At 39.8% G+C, this 21,163-nt stretch overlaps 1 protein-coding gene across 1 annotated transcript in view; it reads right to left on the bottom strand.

Annotated features, from left to right (window-relative positions):
• Positions 1-21,061, bottom strand: part of LOC120722183 (MDM2 binding protein) — a 33,695-nt gene extending 12,634 nt beyond the window's left edge. Inside the window, exons 1-12 of the mRNA XM_040013057.1 lie at positions 20,695-21,061; positions 20,288-20,368; positions 19,474-19,547; positions 18,958-19,100; positions 18,777-18,835; positions 17,828-17,972; positions 13,292-13,406; positions 9,310-9,414; positions 2,790-2,884; positions 2,394-2,460; positions 2,075-2,192; positions 1,544-1,723 (exon numbers count right to left, since the gene is read on the bottom strand). Of these exons, the coding sequence (XP_039868991.1) occupies positions 1,544-1,723; positions 2,075-2,192; positions 2,394-2,460; positions 2,790-2,884; positions 9,310-9,414; positions 13,292-13,406; positions 17,828-17,972; positions 18,777-18,835; positions 18,958-19,100; positions 19,474-19,547; positions 20,288-20,368; positions 20,695-20,761 (1,249 nt within the window). The 5' untranslated portion in view covers positions 20,762-21,061. The remainder of the gene's footprint in view (positions 1-1,543; positions 1,724-2,074; positions 2,193-2,393; positions 2,461-2,789; positions 2,885-9,309; positions 9,415-13,291; positions 13,407-17,827; positions 17,973-18,776; positions 18,836-18,957; positions 19,101-19,473; positions 19,548-20,287; positions 20,369-20,694) is intronic.
• Between the last annotated feature and the right edge of the window lie 102 nt (positions 21,062-21,163).

The following is a 21,163-nucleotide window of genomic DNA, read 5'->3' as shown; positions in this document are numbered from 1 at the left end:
AAAGTGCTCTTTAAATGTGATTACAGTTGAACAAAAGTTCCCCAAAGGGGCAGGAGAGACCTGAAGGGGACATGAAATTAAGAGACTTTTTATTTCAGTTTGACCACTTGTTTAGTTGAAGCTGTGACACAGAACTCACAGGGTCAAGTAAGTTTGCTTAAAACCCTTTTTATAATCACACTTACTATACCCAAAATACCATTCCCAATGTTGTCCATCATGATTAAACATCCAATACATCCACCTGCCCAAGAACAGCCATGTTTGAAACCTTTTTTAAGAGACAATGATTGGGTTCACTGCAAACAGGAGCTAATAATAACAAGAAGCACTCAGACCACAGAGCTGTGCCAAGGCAGCTCGTTCTCTGGGCAGTATTTACTTTTAAAGGAATTTTTGTTTTGTTCAATATTCACTTGCTTTTCTTTAAGAAGTTTGTAGTGCAGATGTAAAAGGTAAAAGTGGGATCAGAGGTCAAATGTGACATGATATTTGGATACAAACTATATTGCAATATTTAGAATCCCCATATGCCATTCCCTGTATGCCTATATGTTACAAACAACGTACAGTAAAAACAATGGCAGTATGAAATAGTTCTAAATAGATTTAGCCAAGTGGCGGAAGGCTTTCACCTGGGTGGTGTCAGAATCTCATCTCTGCTTTTCGTAGATGATGTGGTTCTGTTGGATTCATCAAGTGAAGGCCTCCAGCACGCACTGGAACGGTTCGCAGACAAGTGTGAAGCGGTGGGAATGGGAATCAGCTCCACCAAATCTGAGGCCATGGTCCTTAGCCAGAAAAGGGTGGAGTGCCCACTATGAGTCAGGGACGGGTTCCTGCCCCAAGTGGAGGAGTTCAAGTATCTCGGCGTCCTGTTCATGAGTGACAGGTGAAAGGAGCGGGAGATCGACAGACGGTTTGGTGCTGCGGCTGCAGTGAGGCGGACGCTGCACCGGTCCGTCGTATTGAAGAGAGAGCTGAGTATAAAAGCGAAGCTCTCAATTTACCAGTTGATCTACATCCCTACACTCACCTATGGTCACGAGCTGTGGGTGGTGACTGAAAGAACGAGATCATGGAAACAAGCGGCAGAAATGGGCTTCCTCCAAAGGGTGGCTGGCTTCTCCCGTATAGATAGGTTGAGAAGTTCAGCCATCCGGGAGAGTAGAGGTGCTGCTCCTCCACATCGAAAGGTTGAAGTGGTTTGGGCATCTGACAAGGACGCCTCCTGGGCACCTCCTGGGGGAGGTGTTCCAGGCATGTGCCACTGGGGAGAGGGAGATGTGGGTTTCCCTGCTTAGGCTGCTGACCCCGCAACCCGGGATCTTGCTCTATTCCCACATGAGTGTAATTAGACATCACACAAGCTTTGTACTAGATGGCAGGCAGGTAAAAGGCCATGTGATATCCAATCAGACTGAGTCGAAAACGTATTATTACATGCACATCTGTTTCCTAATGCCTATGAAAGTGCAGTGCAGAAGTGGATCTGTGAAAATGGCTACAGACGCCCGCCTACAAGTTTTTCCACATAAAATACCTGATGATGACAGAAGCTTCTCTCTCAGTAATGCGGACACAGTTGCCATGGCAGCCGCTCCATTAATTTGACTGTCTGAGTGCAGCATCCTGACCCTACAGGCTTCACGCTCAGCGTTGTCCGAGCCCTGGACCAACAGGAAGTAGGCAGCACTCTCACCTTTGACCTCAACATCGGGCACTAAAAGAAAAGAAAGATAGGAGCATTTGTTACTTATATCGACTGCTCTCAGAAGTTTTTTTTTTTTTCTTTTTTTAATCTTTCTATTATGCTTCACTGCAGAACTGAAAAATAACTCACATTTTGTATGACTATTATTTCATCCTAATGTTTCTTCTTGGTGCATCATTGCCAAAAACTGTTGTTGTTTCAAGCATTATCTTGTATATCTATTCAGCACCACTTCAGAGCCTTCCCAATGGAGAACTTTATTACCTATACCAGTACAGTCCCACTAACCAATGTACTTCCCTGCAGGAGATACGGCTCTTTTCTGTTGTTGCCAAAGCGACTGTGACACTCCAGTTTTACCTGGTAAAGACTTTGGTCTCCTAGATAGAGATTCTCTCCAGCGCTGGGAGCTGAGTTGGCTGGCTGCAGGCTGTGCAATGGGAGTGATTACACAGGACAGACTGAACAAAGCTCCGACCTAGAAACAGAAATACAGCAGATTGGCATACACACAGTCCCCAACCAACGTCATTTATGATCGATATATAGGATTAATCATGAACATTCTGAATTTGTGATCTTGGAAGAGCTTTAATGTAATGAACAGGCTTCTTTGGTTAGGCGGATCTTTCTGTAGCAGACTTTTGTACATGTAAGAGCACAGCTAAGTTACTCGTACCTTTCCACACAGTGATCGCAGCTGGTTCAACAAAAGTTTAGCTTTCACAGACATCCCAGACAGGCATCTGTTTGTCATTTGTGAAGGAACAGCACAATATTGAGGCACAAAAGTTATAAAACCACCTTTCAAAGACAGAAAAAGTCTTAAAACAATGAAATAATGGGGGGGGGGAAGCTATTTTGTTATCAACAATTTTAAAAATGTATATTAATAGCCATGACTGTTTTGGTTTCTGACAGCCAAGCTGTTTGTGTGTGACACATACTAAAATCTTACCTAATCCTGCAGCTGTTTCATTTGAGCAGGTGATGGAAGCAAAAGTTATGATATTCTATTTTTATTTTTAAGCATTCATACAAACACACAGATACAGACACTTTAAAATAAGGATACAGTTCAAACTGGGCGCTGGAGATCAGGAAGCTTGGCAGGTCTGACAGATTAACCAGCTGAACCAAATCTAAAACTGGCGCATAGTAATGAAAGACCTGCAAATGAATCAAGAAAAGAAACAGAAAAGACAACATGATTAAAATAGATCATATTTTTCACAGAGTACAGCCTTCAACTCCATTTAAATCAGCGATGTCAAACTCATTTTACACTGTGGGCCACATACAGCCCACTCTGATGTGAAGTGGGCGAGACCAGTGAAATTACACGATAAACATATAGAAAAGCGACTGGTAGATCATTGCGGACACAGAAATGTCTGTCATGTAATTATAAATTTAAAGTATAAAGTTTTCTTTAATTCACAAAAAAATGTCCTTGTACTTTGGTGTAATATGACTGGAAATGGGGTGGAGGTCTTTATCAATGGGAAAAGCACCAAAATCTATGAAAATACAGTTAAAAGATCAAAATCTGTCTACTCCTTTAAATTTTCCAACGCTGTCCAGTCGTTGCCAGGCCAATTACGGCACCCGGGCCTTATGTTTGACACCTCTGGTTTAACCCATCACATATCCCTCATATAAAAAAAAAAAAAAATCCTTAAACAAAATTCCCCAAGATTATCATAAACATTAAAAACAACACTAACACCTGACTACTGCCGTTGTTCTATCAATGCCATATTTTGCTAGAAGTGAGGAGGGGCCTCGATACACCTTTAGGTTGTGTCATGATTTAATGTGCAAAGACTGACATTGAACACAATTCTGACGTGACATCTCTTGTTTATAAACCCTGATTGCCAATTCCAGTGAAATTCAGTCTCATAATTTATTGAATGTCAAACTTTTTTAAGTCTAAACTACATGAAGATTTAAATGATCTTGGGTCAAAATTAGAGCTTAAGAAAGCTGGAAACATTTATAAATCCCTTGTTCAGTTCAGTGAAGCCTCTGACTAACGCAGTGACCTGAAGAGAGATTATTAAGACCTCCAATATTCAACTGTCCTCATTATGTTCACTTGAAAGCACACTTTGTAAGAGTTTAAGACTGCACGCTTCAGCAGTCATAATATGACATTGAACATCATTCGTATAAATCTGATTTTGTCTGACTGAGCTCTATTGTTCATTAGACAGCTCTGCTCTGAGCTATAACAGGTTTTCTGTGAAGGCACAGACTCCTTCACTGCCTAACAATGACTAATCATATATTTAGCAACAATTTAGACAAAACAGAGATACAATCGTTGTGACTGAACCCACAACTTTATCAGACGTATGGGAAACTGATTCATGCAAATTCTCAGCTCAGGTGCTGCTAAATGTAATGATGTAGCTTTTTCCGCTCTTCAGGGAAAACAAGCAGTGCTGTTGAGAAAGGAAGACGCTATCCAACCCACAACTTCTCAACAACGCCTCATCGGAAGCTTGAGAATATTCAGTCCTTTAAACAAAGACTAGATATGGGCATACCTAGTAGAACCCCCGTGTGTTTGACTTTGTGGTTGGGTGACTGACTTCTAACATTAGATTTTTTTTCCATAAAATATCACTCACCCACTCACTGTATTCACATCAGTAACCACTTTTTCGTATATTCTAACACCCGTGCATAAAGACTGTCAACAAGCAGTTCAAAAGTGGTGGGAGGAGGAAGTATAAGGTTGTTTCCTGACATACGCTGACATGGCATAAACACCTCTTGGATATAAATAAATCTCTCAAATGTTCCTGCTGGTTCAATAAGTTTGTACAACAAAGATATATCAAATCAGTAAAATAAGATGAAGAGGTAACAAAAAGCAAAATGTCTACTGTGAAACTTTAGTACATTAGCCCTCAACAAGTGTTCCTGCTTGTTTGTTACTGGCAAAAACTCAAAGGTCTCCACCACTTACCAACCAACTTCCACTGCAGGATAAGCTGTGTGGGAGCAAACAAAGTCTAAAGGTCTGAATGTTTGAATGCTTTAAAACCCCAAAGACAATGCAATGTGAAGCCCTTTCCCTGTCTTGACAAACAGGGTTGATGCTCTCTTTAAAACGTCACTTAAAGAGATTAAAAGTTGTTATTTTAATATGCTGTAGGGCAGACGGAAATGCCTGAGAAAATTCACTAATAGCATTTTTCCTGATATACAGTACAGCTCCCTGGATGATACACTTACAGAATAGAAATGGTTTTGGTGCATTTACTTCCATGTTGTTTGAAATGAGTGAAATAGATTTGCAATTACTTAGATTATTGGTGTTCTCTACCCAGATGCATCCAGAATATACAGCAGGCAAAAAGTCTACCTTTTAGTCTATGATAACGGTAATATTACATTTTGTTCAACAATATTTTTTAAAGTTAATGATAATTGCAAAAATGTTCCACTAAGAGGACTCCCGTTCCATTCAACGACACTTTAAGCGTGTCTTTTTTGACTGTTCATTCAAATGTGTTTTTAATGTTATAGTTTCAGTTACATGAGGGCTGGTATCAAGAAAATGAAAAGTCAATTCTGTGGCCTCCCCCTTCACTGAGTGCTAGTAATTATAATGTCACTTACTCCTGACAGTGAGGAGGTCTAACTAATAGTTTCTGTCTGAACCTAGTTTAGTGTGTGTTTGTCTGAGTACAAGTCGCTGCACAGTCATTTATCCCAGCAGTGTGGAGATGTGATAGTTTTGCTGTCCTCAGAGCTGTTTTTTTTAATTGTGTGCCAAAACAATCACTGCCATCTGCTTCTCTGTATAAAGATCTGATGAAACCCACACACATTCACTCTCATTCTCCATAGACGCATAAATGAGCAGCATGCACAGACAAACTCTCAAACTCTGCTTAAACTGAACAATAAGCGAACACAACAACACACATAGTATCTGGTGCCAAACACAAACTCACATAGCAGACAGTGGTTACAGATATTATACATGTATAACACAGAACATGTATTGCAATATTATAATGTTAGGACTCATTAAAACAAGACTATTTTTCTTTAATGAGTAGATCAGAAACTTTAAAACTGTCTTTACTGCTAATCCAATGAATGTTAAAGGTACTCCGATTGTGTAAGTATAGACATTATCAGCTAATCGATGAGTTTTCATTATTGCATGTATTAATCTACATAAGAAAACTCACAACAAAGCTTTACAATGTAATATAATACCATCATGTTTAGTACAGAATACACTGTCTGTAAATGTGGTTCTTTAAACTATAGACAACAAGTAGCAGAACATACACTTGGCCAAAGCCACAACCTCAGATTCTAAATGTTAGTGAAAGTTCATCACATTACAGTTCTGCTCTTAGAGATAAATAAAACTCTAAAAGGCACAACTGGTGTTGGTGGCTGATGCACTGGCACAAATCCCCTGTAAATACAAGTTGTATAACACATCATTCCCAGGTCTCAGTAGATCTTAATAGGGTATGAGCCTTAGTGACTTTATTCACCATATCAATTTAAAGGCAAATGGCTGAGTAAGAACCAGGAATAAGAAATAATAAAACCATCATAGATATAAACCACTGAGAATACTGCCACTTTCTGTGATTGCCATTATTATAGTAAGAACTAGAGTTGGACATTCCTTTATGACCAAAGGGTTTTGGGACTAATCTTCTCCTCAACTCGATAACATGTCAGCTTTTATCTTATATGCCATGAAAATGACTCTGAAAGCTGAGTTCCTAGAGTAATTAACCAGATGAGCTATTAAATATTACATATACATCCAGAAAATCTTTAGACATGTTTTATGTTTTCATCCCACAAGGCCCGGCTGTTTGTAAGTGAAACGTCAGAAATGCTTTTATTTCTTCAGTATTCTCTTGTGATGAAGTAGATGACAGTTCTTGGCATACGGGTTCCAGTTCAGATCAGTTTATGTGCAATACTGGACTCCAAAGTACTTTTTTGGTATAAGTAGGAAGCTTCAAACACACCTGTTCTTACCACGAAATCGGGTAGATTAATGTAACTATGATAAATTGCTGTTTTCTAAACTCGTCTGAGAGGTTTAGTAGATTCATCTGTGGTATCAATTTGTTAATCCAAGATAACTCTGTTTTCAAGTTATTGCATTCAAAAGATTTTCGGAAAACTTGTCGGCCAAGATTTTTTGTAGACATACAGTTAGGTCCATATATATTTGGACACTGACAAGTTTTTTTGTTTTTGTTTTTACCTCTTTATTGAAACATATTCCATTTATGGACATGGACATAATGCGTAGACTCTCAGTGTTTATTTGAGGGTATCCACATTACAAATGGATGAAGGGATTAGTTCCTTAAGATGTGCCACCCTCTCTTTACAAGAGACCAAATGAAATTGGACAGTTGACTCAAAGGCTATTTCATGGGCAGATGTGGGCAATTCCTTCATTATGTCATTATCAATTAATCAGATAAAATGCCGGGCGTTGATTTGAGGTGTGGTGGAAGGCTTTGCTGTGAACAGACAACATGCAGTAGAAGGAGCAGGTGAAACAAGCCATCCGTAAACTGCACAAACAGAGTGAACAACACTTTCCAGGAGGTAGGCGTGCCCATATCCTAGTCTAGCATAAAGAGAAGCCTGTATAAAAGTAAATATAGAGGTTTCATTGCAAGTTGCAAGCCACTCATAAGCCTCAAGAATAGAAACGTTAGATTGGACATTGCTAAAAGAAAAAACATCTAAAAATGCCGTCACAGTTCTGGAAAAAAATTCTTGGACAGACAAAACCAAGATCAACCTCTACCAGAAAATTATAAAATTACAACATTAGAAAAAGGTTTTTGATATCCAAATATTTATGGACCGAACTGTACCTATGGTATCAATTTGAGCCTCCTATGCCGCTTCGTTCTCAAGTTATTGCATTTACAAGATTTTCCCTTTTGACTATGACCTTGTCCTTGAGGTCGGGGTCACTGAGAATCAAACTCATCCATGATATTTGGCTGATACACAGTATGGCACAGGCTGGCATGGATTTTATTAGCTTCACAAATATGGTCAGAACCAAGACTACCTACCTAAATTAAAAAGGTATACTACACTGGATTCCACATTAAATAAACATGTATATATTTATTTGAAAAAAGTTACTCCTATCAACATCCCTTCTGCTGATATCCTACACTCTGCCTGCATTTTTCTCTTTTCTTATTATTTTGCAGAGTTTCTGACAAGTCTGCAACCTTTGGCCGGTGAGTGTGCAGCCCCCCAGCTATTTAAAGCAGGATCACAGTGGGTCTTTCCAAGCAGACCAGCAATGTCTAAACCAAATGGCAATCCATTAGATAGTTCTGGAGATTTTTACCATCACAGTGTGCTGCGTGCTGCTAATGAGGAAAAAAAATGCCAAAAGATTGCCAGTTTTATTTTCTATCTATTATATACGACTGTATATGAAAAACAAGTCTAAGCTTTTTGTCATTTGTGATAACAGTGAGCTGGAAGCAGACGTTGTATATAGCCTGCAGTTTATACATGTGGCTTATTAATATTTACTGATAGCATATTATTAAAATTAAGAGTTCTGTAAACACTGCGTTAAATATATTGGCAGAGAACACAAACATGATATTTATGTGAATACCAGTTTAAAGTTTTGGCATGAACTCATATCTGTCATGTACAATCAACAGTTCTGACACACAGACATTAACTGAGGCTAGACTCAGAGTGGATGGAGACATCGAGATGAGCTGACAGCTCAGTAACAGCTTCTCAGTTCCGGAGAGTGAGTGCCGAGTGATATAACTCCATTAAAAATACTCTACAAATTATATATTAAAAAAAATCAGACTGCAAAGCAGGAAAAAGATTTCCCATGGAAGAAGCCTTCACCACTGGCCTGCCTCCATGAGATGATAAATCTTTATTTCTGTGTCATTTTCTGGTGGCAAGGTCATAACGTACATAAAAGGTTGGCAATAATTTGGCTTATAAAATACATTTGATTTATCTGACTGATGGATCATCTGTCACAGGTTGCACAGTGTGAATAAAGGGCAACCAGGACGTGACGCTTCTCATTTGGAAATAGACAGTGGGGGGTTCGTTCTACTGGACAGCTTGAAAGCAAGACTGGCTCTACAGTAATACAAACTGGGCTATTATCTGCTCTGCCAAAACTTTACCCTGAAGTTTGCACAAACACACACAGAGAGTAGTCTTTTCTCAAGCTGCATTACAATTCTCAATATAAGACGTTCTCACTGACAAAGTTTGGATCAAGTGCACACCCTACAGCACTCTGGTGGAAGACTGCTGCTGTGAGCAGCTGCTCGCAAGCTGGGCACTAAATCTTTGTTGGAGGACACAACAAGGACTAATTTGACTTTCTGGAAAACAAAGTCAGAGAAAATAGTTAACTGATTACTGAGCTGGCTGTCAAAAACTTGAGCACCAAAGGACAGCCTTGTTTTGATTAACTGTGAACTGCTTCCAAAGTTTGGTTTGAGGTCATCTCAAGTTCAATTCAACAAAAGGTCCAATGAAACTTAGGAGTCAGAGCTCACCTCAGACTGCAGTTTGTGGTCAGTGGTCATGTGTGGAGCTTCCAAAAGACCAGACTCTGATATCTGATGCAGAGAAAAACCATCAAAGCGGAGTTCTGACACACACTGAGGAGAAAAATAATACATGACACAGTCAGTGCATATGCAGTTAGAAACATTTGTACAACCTACAACAGAGAAATGCAAACTGTTTGACATCAGTGCATTTTAACAAATCCTACAGCTTCAGTGTTTGTCTGAATAATATCTCAAAAATAACTCGGCATAGCTGTGCCCTTTGGAGTTACGTGTACACAAACACATATAGAGACATCATAACTGTATCAAATGGGAGTAAAATGGTGTTGGCTGCTCTCAGAGAAGGGTTTATTCTTTTGGGAATTTTCCTTTGTTTGGCTTCTCCAAACCTTGAAGCTTTTACTGAGTGTCTCTAGAACTCACTCATTCAGAGGGCAGCAACTCAGAAAAGGTCACTTTAGTGAAGGAGACGCTGCGAGCCTGCCTTAGAGCACCATACTTGGAGCACATTGGTTGATAATCTAACATACGGTGTCTATACACTTTACTGTTAGGGTCACAGACTGTACACAAAAGATAGTCAAAGCTTCCCAGTCTTAAAAGTGAGGGCAATGCAGGAGTGCCCCAAACCTGCACTCTAAGTCTTCTGGTTTCAATTTAAAAAATTAAAAAATTAAAAAATAAAAGTCTGGGTGTATAAAAGGTTATGGGACTTCCAGTCCATTACACAGTCCTAGAGATTGTTCTGTGATCGCCTCAGGAAAGTTATTCATTTAATTGTTTATTCCATGACAGTTTGGCCAGTGGCTCCTGGAGGGTGCTGTATGATTCTGGATGAAATCAGTTGGTGCCCCAAAAAAAAAAAATGTCCTTGAGATTGCAAATGTCCTTGGTTGCCCACAGGAAATAGAGAACAGTCACCTCTAAACTGAAAGCTGTGCCTTACCACTACCACCGACAAGTTTCGAAAGGCAGAGTTTCGAATGCAAATGATGAATGACCATGGCAATGGTAGCAATGAAAGCAAACACAAGGAGGTTTTCAGTGCAGAACCTAATACATCTTTACAACCGGTTTTCATCTAGCAACTGTCATCATCCTCCAGCAACCACTCACACTCATAAACCAGTCAGGTCATTCATATTTTTTCCATAGCAATCGGTGGCTGTCAGGGGGTCGCCAATGGGTCCCTTGGCCCATGTGACTGAAGCTTTGGTAACGTCTTTCTTTTATAAAGTGAACAAGATAATGTTCCCTTTACGAAAGATGACCCCCAGTAGAGTTAACAAGGCTGATAAAGTAGCTTCTTCAGGGCAAGCCTGCGTTGTGCTCCTCAGATTCTCAGATCTGCCTCTTACTTGTCACGTGCAGTTTGAAAATACCAAGATGGTGACAGCAAAATCGCTCAGCTCAACTTCACTGAACCATGGTCGATGGCCCAGTGTCCGTGTCCAGCTTTTACATACAGTCTATAGTAGAGGCTCGAGATGAGAGATGTCATTTTATAAAGGTTATATAAACCATTTTCAATTTTGTTTTTTCTGTTTTTAATATTTTCACTTAAAGATTAGAAGCAGAGTTTTCCCAACATTAAGGTCCAAACTGAAAAACATACAGTAATGAAAAAATAGAAACTAAAAAAAAATACAGTTTAGTTCTTAAAAATATTTCCTATCTCAGAAATACCAGACTTGTGCCTGTCACCAACACTGCACCTTCATTTTATAATATTAAAAAAACAAAACAAAAAATCCCACACATACTAAAACACAAAGACACTACTTTGAGCCGTTTCAAGAAAGCCAAGATCTATATTTTCAGCCGATCAGTGTTTAAAATCATAAAATAAGACCTGAAAGTCTCACCCAGATTTCCAAAATAAAACAAAAAAAAAGCAAACAAAAAACACCATCAGTACGAGACATGCAAGGAAACCTCACAGTGAAACAGATTGCTGATTCTCCCCAGAGGGCCATGAAAGAAAAGCACAAAATTGGCAAATTCGGTCCAGAGAAAAGAAAACTACTGCACCTGCCAGAGTTTTCACTTAAAGACAAAAAAAAAAACAAGTGTGCCTGAAGTAATCTCCAGAGTAGGAACAGAAAAGAAAAAATGCTGTCACATCACCTCAGCCTGGTTACTTTGACGCCAAAACAGTTACTTTGTAGGAAAGCAGGAAATGCATGGAAACAAGCAAATATAAGGACACCTAAACACCACATCCACATGACTGTAAAACCCTCGTTTCAGAATAATTAGCATCAATGCGATGCTACAATAACCTTCACTCTTTAAAATGCTATTCATGAGATTATTGGCCCAGACTGGAGGAACCTGTTCTATTTCACAAAAGCACTGCAGAGTTGTTCAATTTGATGTTGAAGTTCTTCCCCATCGAATCTCAGTCTGCTTTCTTTCTAATGGCCAGCTAGTCGCTTCTTTATACACTTTATATCACTCAATTTATGACCTCCATAAACACTTTGCTGATGTGTTTATGGTCTCAGCTGCTACTTTCAAGTCTTTCTGAAACAACATGATGTTCAGTTAAATGACAGGTGCAGTTAAAAAGTCAAAAGGATCATAAAGTAAGGTGTGCATTATGGTGGGCCTACCTCGTGAGTAGCAAGTGGCTACTGTATGAGCATGACAAGGAGAAGGGAAAACTGTCAAGAATATGACAGCCAAAAGAAACTTGATAAACTGCACCATAAAGCTATAATTTATGTTTATTGATTCATTATTTCCAGCGATCTTCTTTAACACTTGGCTTCAATAAGCTTCATGCCCCAGTAAAATAAAAAAAATAAAAAAAACTTGATAGGAGGGGGGTTTAATGGGTCAAAGTGGGCCAAGCTGGGCTGAACTGATACCAGCTAGTTCAGCTCTGCCAGGTCAATGCCAGTAGGACGGTGCCTTTTCCCATGACCCTTTAATGACCTCCAGTAATTTTCCAGATTCATTCAGCATGATGTGAGGCAGAGATGTTTTGCATTTGTGCAGAGCAGGGATAGTGGATGTATTGGACAAAGGATGCTGGAGATGGAGCTGTCCAGCAGAAAGAAAAGACGAAGCCCTCAGAGGAGGTTCATGGATGTTGTGAAGGAGGACATGCAGAGGTTTGATGTGACAGAGGAGGATGTGTTCGTAATAAAAGGACACGGCTTTTTCTCCGGCCCACAACAGTATTTGTCCAGAAATTGCAAACACAGACACACAAAGTCTCACATACACAGTGGTTAAAACAGCCTGTACCTACCAAACCGCTTTTTTCCCTTCATTGCTCCTTTGAAACCATCAATTACACCCACATTGCTAGGTTTGGAACAATTACATCCAAGTAAGTGTATACAGACACAAGACTTCACAGTCCTCTCTTTGGTAAGCAAAACAGCATCCACAGACACACTTTCCTAGAGGTCTCCGCTTTCCTGTAACTGACAAACAGCTGAGGTTTACAGCATCCACAGAATCTTTATTAAAATCCTCCGTCTCAATAGTAAGCTGGCCCTTTTGGACCACCACAGTTATAAAGACCTGCTATGCAGCTGCTGCAGTAAAAATTACAATGTTTTTTTTGTTTGCTTGTATTACTGGGGAGTTTATGGAATATGTGATGTAAATTAAAGTTAAAATTTTTGCTCATATCCATTTCCGTCTCAAACTTTGATCACCAAGCGAGAATTGTGACCAATTTTTTTGGAGCTGTGTTTTGTTAAATAGCTTCAGCAGTTTCACTTTTCCAAATTCTGACTGTGGTGAGGCAGTGTCCTGCAATTTCAAGAAGTTGATAATAACAGCAATTTGATATTTATTCAGTGATTGGATAGATCTCCGACTCTGTTTCTTCAGTTCTTTTGTTTAAAATATTCAGCTCATTCACACAACTGTCCTGTGCACATCTGAGTACATCACTAGTCTGAAAATGTGCACCATCTCCAGAAGTTACCCCAGCAACCCTTACCTTCTTCTCTCTGACAAGCAGGCTTCCCCTCCACATTTCTTTGGAGTCAATACAGCTGTCCAAGTCAGCTAGCTTGACCAAAGCGGCGCTGATGGAGGACGCCATTTTCTGCCATCTGAATGAAGAAAACAAGAATCGCTTGATGAGCCCGAGTAACTTTTATTCTCTGTTAGACAGCGATATGCAAGCCCATGTTTTCTTATTGCCTACAACAGTTCTGCAAATGTTAATCGTACATTCACGTTATACCAATAAGCCTGTCACATTTAAGATGTCTAGTTCTTATCAGGTAGGTGGTGTTTTGATGCCTGATGTTGGGGGGTGAAAAAGGTCATTCTGGCATCTCCTGAGATTATCTGTCTTCATGTTGCCAAAGTTAATTTGTTGTTTTTATCATTAAGAGTGCTTCTGCAGAAATGTTCATCCATGTGTATCCATCCATTACCTCAAGTCAGCACCTTCTCTTATTTATCCATCTAACTCCCCCTAGTGGTGAGCTAGGAGGATTTCACTAATAATGGGTTTGTGTACATTCCCAGTCATCCAAGTCATGGTTGTCTAAAGAGCTTAAAAATGAAGGGAAAAAAATGGACTTCTTTAAGTCACTGGAAACCCTCTCATGCATACTCATCGACTTCCATCACCCACTGAAACACAAACTTGTGTTGAACAGGACCCTACACCACACCCTACCAACGTTCCCTCTAAGGCACAGATGGAAAGAGAAGGAAGACACACGTAAATAAAGCTCTTACAACATGTGGTTGTCCCAACTGGGCCTTCATCAAATTACCAAAGATACACAGGAAAGAAGATCAGACATCAACTAGGGAGAAAGGCGATGACTGATGGAACAACATTGTCATCCCTTATGTACCAAGTTTATTAGAGGAAACAGGAGAATGTTCTCCAACCCCAGCATCTCAGTGCACTTCAGTCCCAGCCACACTTAGACAAAACCTGGTTCATCCCAAGGAAAAAACTCAGACGCTGAGTGTCTGAGTGCACGCTGTGCTGTGCAGTGAGGAGCACTCAGACCTCTACATTAGAAAACCAAAACAGCCACTCCGCAAACACGTGGCACAACACAGGAGAGTCACCTCGACGGTACATCTGCAGCTAAAAGATGAATGTCACTCTTTGGATGATGCCAATGTTCACATACTGGACCGGGAAGACCAATGGTTTGGGAGGACTGAAAGAGGCCATCAGCTGTCTGCCACCTACAATCCACTCACACCTCACTAGGGATGGGTATCGAAAACCGGTTCTTGTTGAGAACCGGTTCCCACTGTTTCAATTCCTTGGAGTTGTTTGCCATTTTTGCAAACGATTCCCTTATCGATTCCAGTCGCCCCGAATGACGTCACCACGTTGCGGAGCATCATTTACCCGGCAGGAAACACGGCGCCTAAGCGGCTCAAACGCTCAAAAGTTTGATTATACTTTACGAGAACGGATGACAACAGGGCAACTTGCAATACTTGCAAAGTAGATATTTCATTTAAGGGAGGAAATACTACGAATATGCAAAAGCATTTGCTCACAAAACACGTGATGACCTTAAATGAATGTCGTGTTTTTAATTCCGCTCCGGACTCGTGAATCTCAACCCAGCAGCAGCGGTAACGTTTGCACGTCCTCTGCCGTTAATGCGGCAGGTAAATAATCAACTAACAGTGCATATTATGTTAGCGCGATCTGCCTTATTACAAAACCTGCCATTACTGTGCATTTAGGTGACCATGATGAGAGAGACAGACAGAGTCTGGCTGGCTCAGATGCTGGCAGGTCTCGCTGCAGTCTACCAGTAGCGTCTCCTTTCAGGCCAGGATAGACGAATGTCACCGAGCAGTGACTAAGTTTGTGGTAAAAGGCTGCCACAGCAGATGCCCCCGATTTTCGGTAAGTGAATGTGTTTAATTGTAGGCAGGGACATTACTGGATATTCTTGTGTAATTGCCACAGAACAGTTTATGTTATACTTTGTTATTGCTACAGAAGAATATTTATTTTATTACTTTACATTTACAATTTTTTTTCCTGGGGACCCTGTGACACCCCATTGAAGAGCCGTAGGCTGGATCTCTTAAGATCTCACTGTTGGGTTTGTAAGGCCATGTTACTCCTAAATTTCTACCTTGTTCAAAGAGAAGATATAAAACAAAGTTCTAAGCTAATCGATCTTAGTGTTCTCCTTTTTTTCTAAAAAAAAGAATCGAATCGTTAAACAGAATCGAAAATGGAATCTGAATCGTGAAAATCTTATCAATACCCATCCCTACACCTCACTTTAGGTGACCTCAACAAGTCACATGATAAGATGGGCCATGTACTCACACTGATTTCACCTTTAACCCCAAGTAATGATAATGACCTACATCTTTTGTCACACCTTGGCTCGTGGAATGACACACATAATCAACAGTGGGCCCAACGACCTCCTCCTACGTCCACACTAATGTGTTTTTGTTTGAAAACGCATCGTTTTCTCTCCGTTTTGGCCTCCCGTCCACACTGAGACGGCGAATTTCTTCCCCCGAAGGAAAACGAATACATTTGAAGATGGTGCTTTCGCGTCGCAGTGTGGACAGCGAAACCGGAGACTTTCAAAAACGATGACACATTTTAGTCAGTCATGTGACAAATTAAACTAAGATAGCGGAGGGCATTATACAGCAGTTGTTTTGTTTGCTCTCAATTTTGACAGCCCTATTAAAGATTAATATCAGTATGTACATGCTTTCTTCAAATTCTTTAATTCTCACTTGCTTTTGCAACTTTGTACTTTTGTGTTACTCGCAGCAACAACTCCACCCCATTGTTAGTCCATTTAAAAAACTCGGTGCTTTTCCTCGACATTTTGAAAGTAAATAAACAGCAGACAGAAATGAGGCAGGCCGAATCATCTTGCGTTGCACGCATGCGCAGTACTGGAACGTAAGCGTTTTCGGCCGTTTCAATGTGGACCCACAACTCTGTGAAAACGACTGAAAAGGCTAGTGTGGACACGGAGCGTTTTCAGACAAAAACGCCGTTTTCAAATCTATCCGGGCTAGTGTGGCTGTAGCCTAAATCCCTGGGACTCTCCACCTTTTGTTTTTAGGACTGAAGAAGCCTCTTGGATGAGAGGTGAAACTTTTCTTTTTTTCAAGCTCTTAAGTTCACAAATAGCACTATTTGAAAAGTTTCCTACAGTAAAAACAAGGCTCCTTTCAAAGTTACAAAATAAAATCTAAGAATTAAAGGACATTACAAAAAAGCCCCTTTTTCATAGGTTGCATTGCTGTTAAAGAGTTTAAGTGAAGGCCTATTGGCATTCTTCAGTAAGAGGGAATGTGTAGGACTGGGTATCGTCACTGATTTCTAGAATCGATTCGATTCCGATTCACAAGGTCCCGAAAGGATTCGATCCACGATTCGATTCAATTCGATTTGTATCTGGGAAATTTTGCCTCAGACAGTCAGAAATATTCTAATTCAGATCAGTACATTTACATAGTTTTGTATCTATAAAAAGGAAGCTGACACTCGCAAGACTTTATCAAAGGTGTGAGCATCACAGAAGATGCCTTTGTGTGTAGTAGCTGAAGATAAAACACAGAAAAACATGAAGGTGATTTTCCTGGCCTGGGATTTTATAAAAATATTCTGCAGTAGATCAAAAACGAAAGAAAACCATTAATCAACACATGAACATTGCCTCTGAAGTTACAGCGGTTTGATTAGAGACACGGCTAAGCGTTTTGCATTTTGCATAATTTTAAAAAGTTTAAATTTGTTCAGAAGCCTATTGAACAGCAGAAATTAGGTTTTATTTTCAGAAGTAAGTAAAAGGAAAAAAAAAACAAAAAAACCAAAAAAAACAGCGGCCAACAGCGCTGTAAACAACTGTAGACTTGTGCGTAACAAGCAAGCGAATAATGAAGAAAACAGATTTTTAGAGGGGAAACTGTTCTTGAAGTACAGAGAGAGCAAGAGAGAGAGAGAGGGAGAGAAAGCTGTGCATGAAGTGTGATTTTATCGTGTTGGAAGCAAAACAGCAAAAGTCAGAGGGAGTCCATGACGATGTTTATGTGAAGCGTAGTTTGGATCTTCTTTTGCTGCTGGTTCGGTCAATATTGTTTGGAGAGAGATAAAACTAACAGCTTTAGAAAAGGGCATGAACACAAAGCGCAGACCTGCCGAAACATCAGAATCAGCGAGCTGTTGGCTTTCAGCCCCGACCGTGTCCGTGCTGTCGGGTGAGAAAGGCGACATCTCACTGATTCTGATGCGTCAGCGGCTCCGCGCTTTGTGTTTACATTTATGTGCAGAATCCGTGTTCCTGCTCTCATTTATTGTTTTAGCTGTTTGGTGGTTGTTGAAATTTTGTGAGGTTTCACCTGAGATTCTGGCATTTCGGGCAAAATAAATTTATATTAAAAAATCGATTCAGGATTTTAATGAATTGATATCACGTTATCCAAGCCAGAATCGATTATCAAAACCCACCCCTAATAGAGTGTAATGCATGGGTATTTTTCATCTTCTCACCCAGGTGTGTGCTGTGTGATGACACTGATCTTTGCAGTATGCCAGGAGGACATGTGTTTGACGGCTCCCAGCAGAGGCAGGAGGTCTTTAACAGGAGGGGACTGCTCAGCAGAGCCCAGCACCAGAACATCCAGCAAGGCTTTACCTGATTGAAAAACATAGGAAACAAAAGGACACCGTGTTTCCTTCTTTTATTTATTTATTTTTTCTTTCCATCCATCCATCTCTTGGAAGGACGTATCACGGCAAGTCGTGAGCTTTTAAAAAGTAGGCAGAATCGCTTGTTATCAAAACCAAATTTCAAGAATTGTAGTGACTCTGGCTCCTCAGGGTAACTAAAGTTAGAGGGTAACTGTTTCTGAACTCCTGCGGAGACTGTGTGCCAAAAACCTTTCTCTTAAAAAACAACAAACAAAAAAGAAAACACTTCACGAGGGAGATTTGCAAAGAAATCAGAGCATTGGTGAACACAGATTTATGCAGTACAGCAGGCAACCTTTTCCACAAGGTTGCAGCAGGCAGATTTTCAGAATCTAACTGCTTAAAATTCGACAGCACTCTTTTAAGAAGAAGTTTTAATTCCTTGATTTGGCTAAGACACAATCGCCCCATGAGAAATTATTCTGTGCAGCAAACTTCTTGTTCTTTTTTCCCCATCAGTAAAACAAGCCAATCTTCGTTTTTTTTCTTAATGCAGAATGGAAGAAACTGAAGTGGCGAACTGCGCCCTAAAGGTAATCATCGAAGTCACCTGAGAAGTGCTGTGTGGAAGCATTGTGGATTAAAAATCTTCAAACTAGATTTTTTTTTTTTTTTTTTTTTTTTTTTAAGTAAAAGCCTTATAAGATCCAAGTTAACAGCTTCAAAACTGCAAGCAAATTACATAAAAATTATAAGGCGGAAGATATATAAGTATAGAAAGTAACCAATGTTAACTGGATAACAGTACCTGGAGGTGGAAGCTTGTCTGACAGCACATGCAGTCCCTCTGCAGCCTCCTCCATCAGCCTGTTAAAAGTTGAGAACAGATGAGCTGACATGTCACTGTCACGCAGATTCTTGAATGGATAGATGGAGCAAATCCCTGTTACGGACAATAACTGCAGACATTATCATTATTATCATCTCACTCTGTCAGTGTCAGCTCATCAGCCTTTTGGTCCGGTGCCTCCTGGTTCTTCAGAGAACCCAAACAAGCTTCCAAAGAAGTGGGTTTCTCCTCCTCACCGTCACATCTGTGAAGGCTCAACTCTTCCCATTTAGAGGTGCAAAACTGCCAAACAAGAGAAAATTACTAAACTAAATACAGAATTCTTTATTCACAACTTAAGAGTTTGAAAGGTAAGATTCTGCATTGTTTCCTTGTCAAATGTGTGTCAATGTGGTTAAGTATGAAGCATGAAGTGCTTTTGCAGTTTTAATAAAGGCATTCTGTACCAATTCCTAACTTGCCATTGCAAAGATGAATAAAACTGTTGTAAAGCTGATATTGTATTTAATAAGTAAGAAGTAAGAAAGGAAATGGCACAATAGCTACATGTTGGTGCAGACTTTGACAACTTGTGACAATTTAAAGCATCACACATAAAAAAAAGCTGTATATACAGGCACCATATCTATGCTCTTGAATCTTCCAAGTGTCTCACCTGTGCAGCTCCGTGACAAGCCTGAACAGCAACGTACCACCTCCGAGCTGACGGGCTGCCACTGAGAGAACAAGCTGGGAAAACATGCAGTGAGAAAGATGTAAGGAAGGGAAATAACTTGGTCTGTCTTAACACTGATACAACACTAAAGTATATACAGCTGTAAAACACTAAGTACAACGCACGATTCAATAACTTGTAGAACCACTTTTAATAGCAATAACTTCATCTTTTCTCACATGGTTGTTGAGAAATTTTGTACTACTCTTATTTACAATGTTGCTTAAGTTCACTGATTTTTCATGCACAGCTCTCTTAAGTTTTTGCCACAGGATTTCTGCCAGGCTGAGGTCTGAACTTTGATTGGGCCACTGCAACATCTTGATTCTTTTCTTTTTCAACCATTCTGAGGAAGCAGATTTGATGCTGTGCCTGAGATCATTGTCCTGTTGCATTAGCCAATTTGAGCCAAACTTCAGCTGTCAGACAGATGGATTCACATTTGACTCTAGAATACTTTGCTATTCAGAAGCTCTGACAATGCAACAGTGTCTTACATAAACTGTTTGCTTTGCATATGTTTTATTGTGCAAACTACTACTTCTTTTGAGCTTTATATTATTTTCGCCTCATGTATTCGTAAATAGGTTTAAACGTTGTTCCTTTATGACTGATTTGATGACCAATTTAGCATCTGGCCAAGAAATGACCACTGAAAATTGAACATTTACAGTGATGCTGATTAGTGATTAATGTGCAGTATCTAGAACCAATAGATAGAGCAACTATCTAAGTTATCTATCTGTTACTGTACCTGGAAACACAGAAACCTTCTCTGACTCCTGAGTGGAGATGTCCACGAGTCTGCCATATATCTGCTTTAGTGGCTCCAAACCTGCGATCAGTGAAAACTGAGCTGTCAGGATTCATTACAAGCAGATTTCTGATTTATTTAAGACTGAAAAGAACAACAAGTAGCAAATTTGTTAAAAGCTGCTAGCATAGTTCACTCTTCAAATTCTTTGACCGGATAACCATCGTGATTACAAACAAAATGTGAAACACAAACGTATACGAACAAAGGTTAACAAAGTCAGGACGATATTAAGAGCTCAGCCAGACGAAGTTTACAGTTACAAAGCTAACACGGGCTAAGTCTGCACACTTTTAAGGTACTGACAGAGGAAGTATTACATGTTTCCAAGTTAAATGAAAACTTACATTTAAAACCATCCGGCGACTCGTCATCAGTTCGGCAAAAAGATATAACTAAAACATACCGGTCCATCTCCAGTAAATATTAGTAAACATAGGAGTGCTGTTTGTTTATTGGGCTCTATTTCGGTTAATAGAAAAACACTCGCGTCAAATTTCCCACCAGTTCATCTTCTTCTGAGCAAACTAACATGCACTGTTAGCACTCAAAAGGCTCTTCACCGCCATCTATTGGACTGAGACGGAACTACATCATTTGTATTAGAGCCGTTCTAGGTAAATTAATAATATTTAATGCGGTATAATGCGAATAAATCACACATGAATCAGTTTGCATGGTACTATTTTCATTTTAGAATGGTATCTGTGGTTTTAACTTCCACCTTCTTCTTACCTGGTGTTTACTGGGAAGTCTGCTTTGTGGTATTTCTAATACAGTATATTGCACCATGTTATGAGCCTATCATTAAATTTG

This window comes from Simochromis diagramma, unplaced genomic scaffold (genome assembly GCF_900408965.1).
Source record: "Simochromis diagramma unplaced genomic scaffold, fSimDia1.1 OVJJ01000618.1, whole genome shotgun sequence".
NCBI classification, from domain to species: Eukaryota; Metazoa; Chordata; class Actinopteri; order Cichliformes; family Cichlidae; genus Simochromis; species Simochromis diagramma.
The sequence above is the reverse complement of the archived record's forward strand: the minus strand, read 5'-3'. Positions and strand labels throughout refer to the sequence as shown.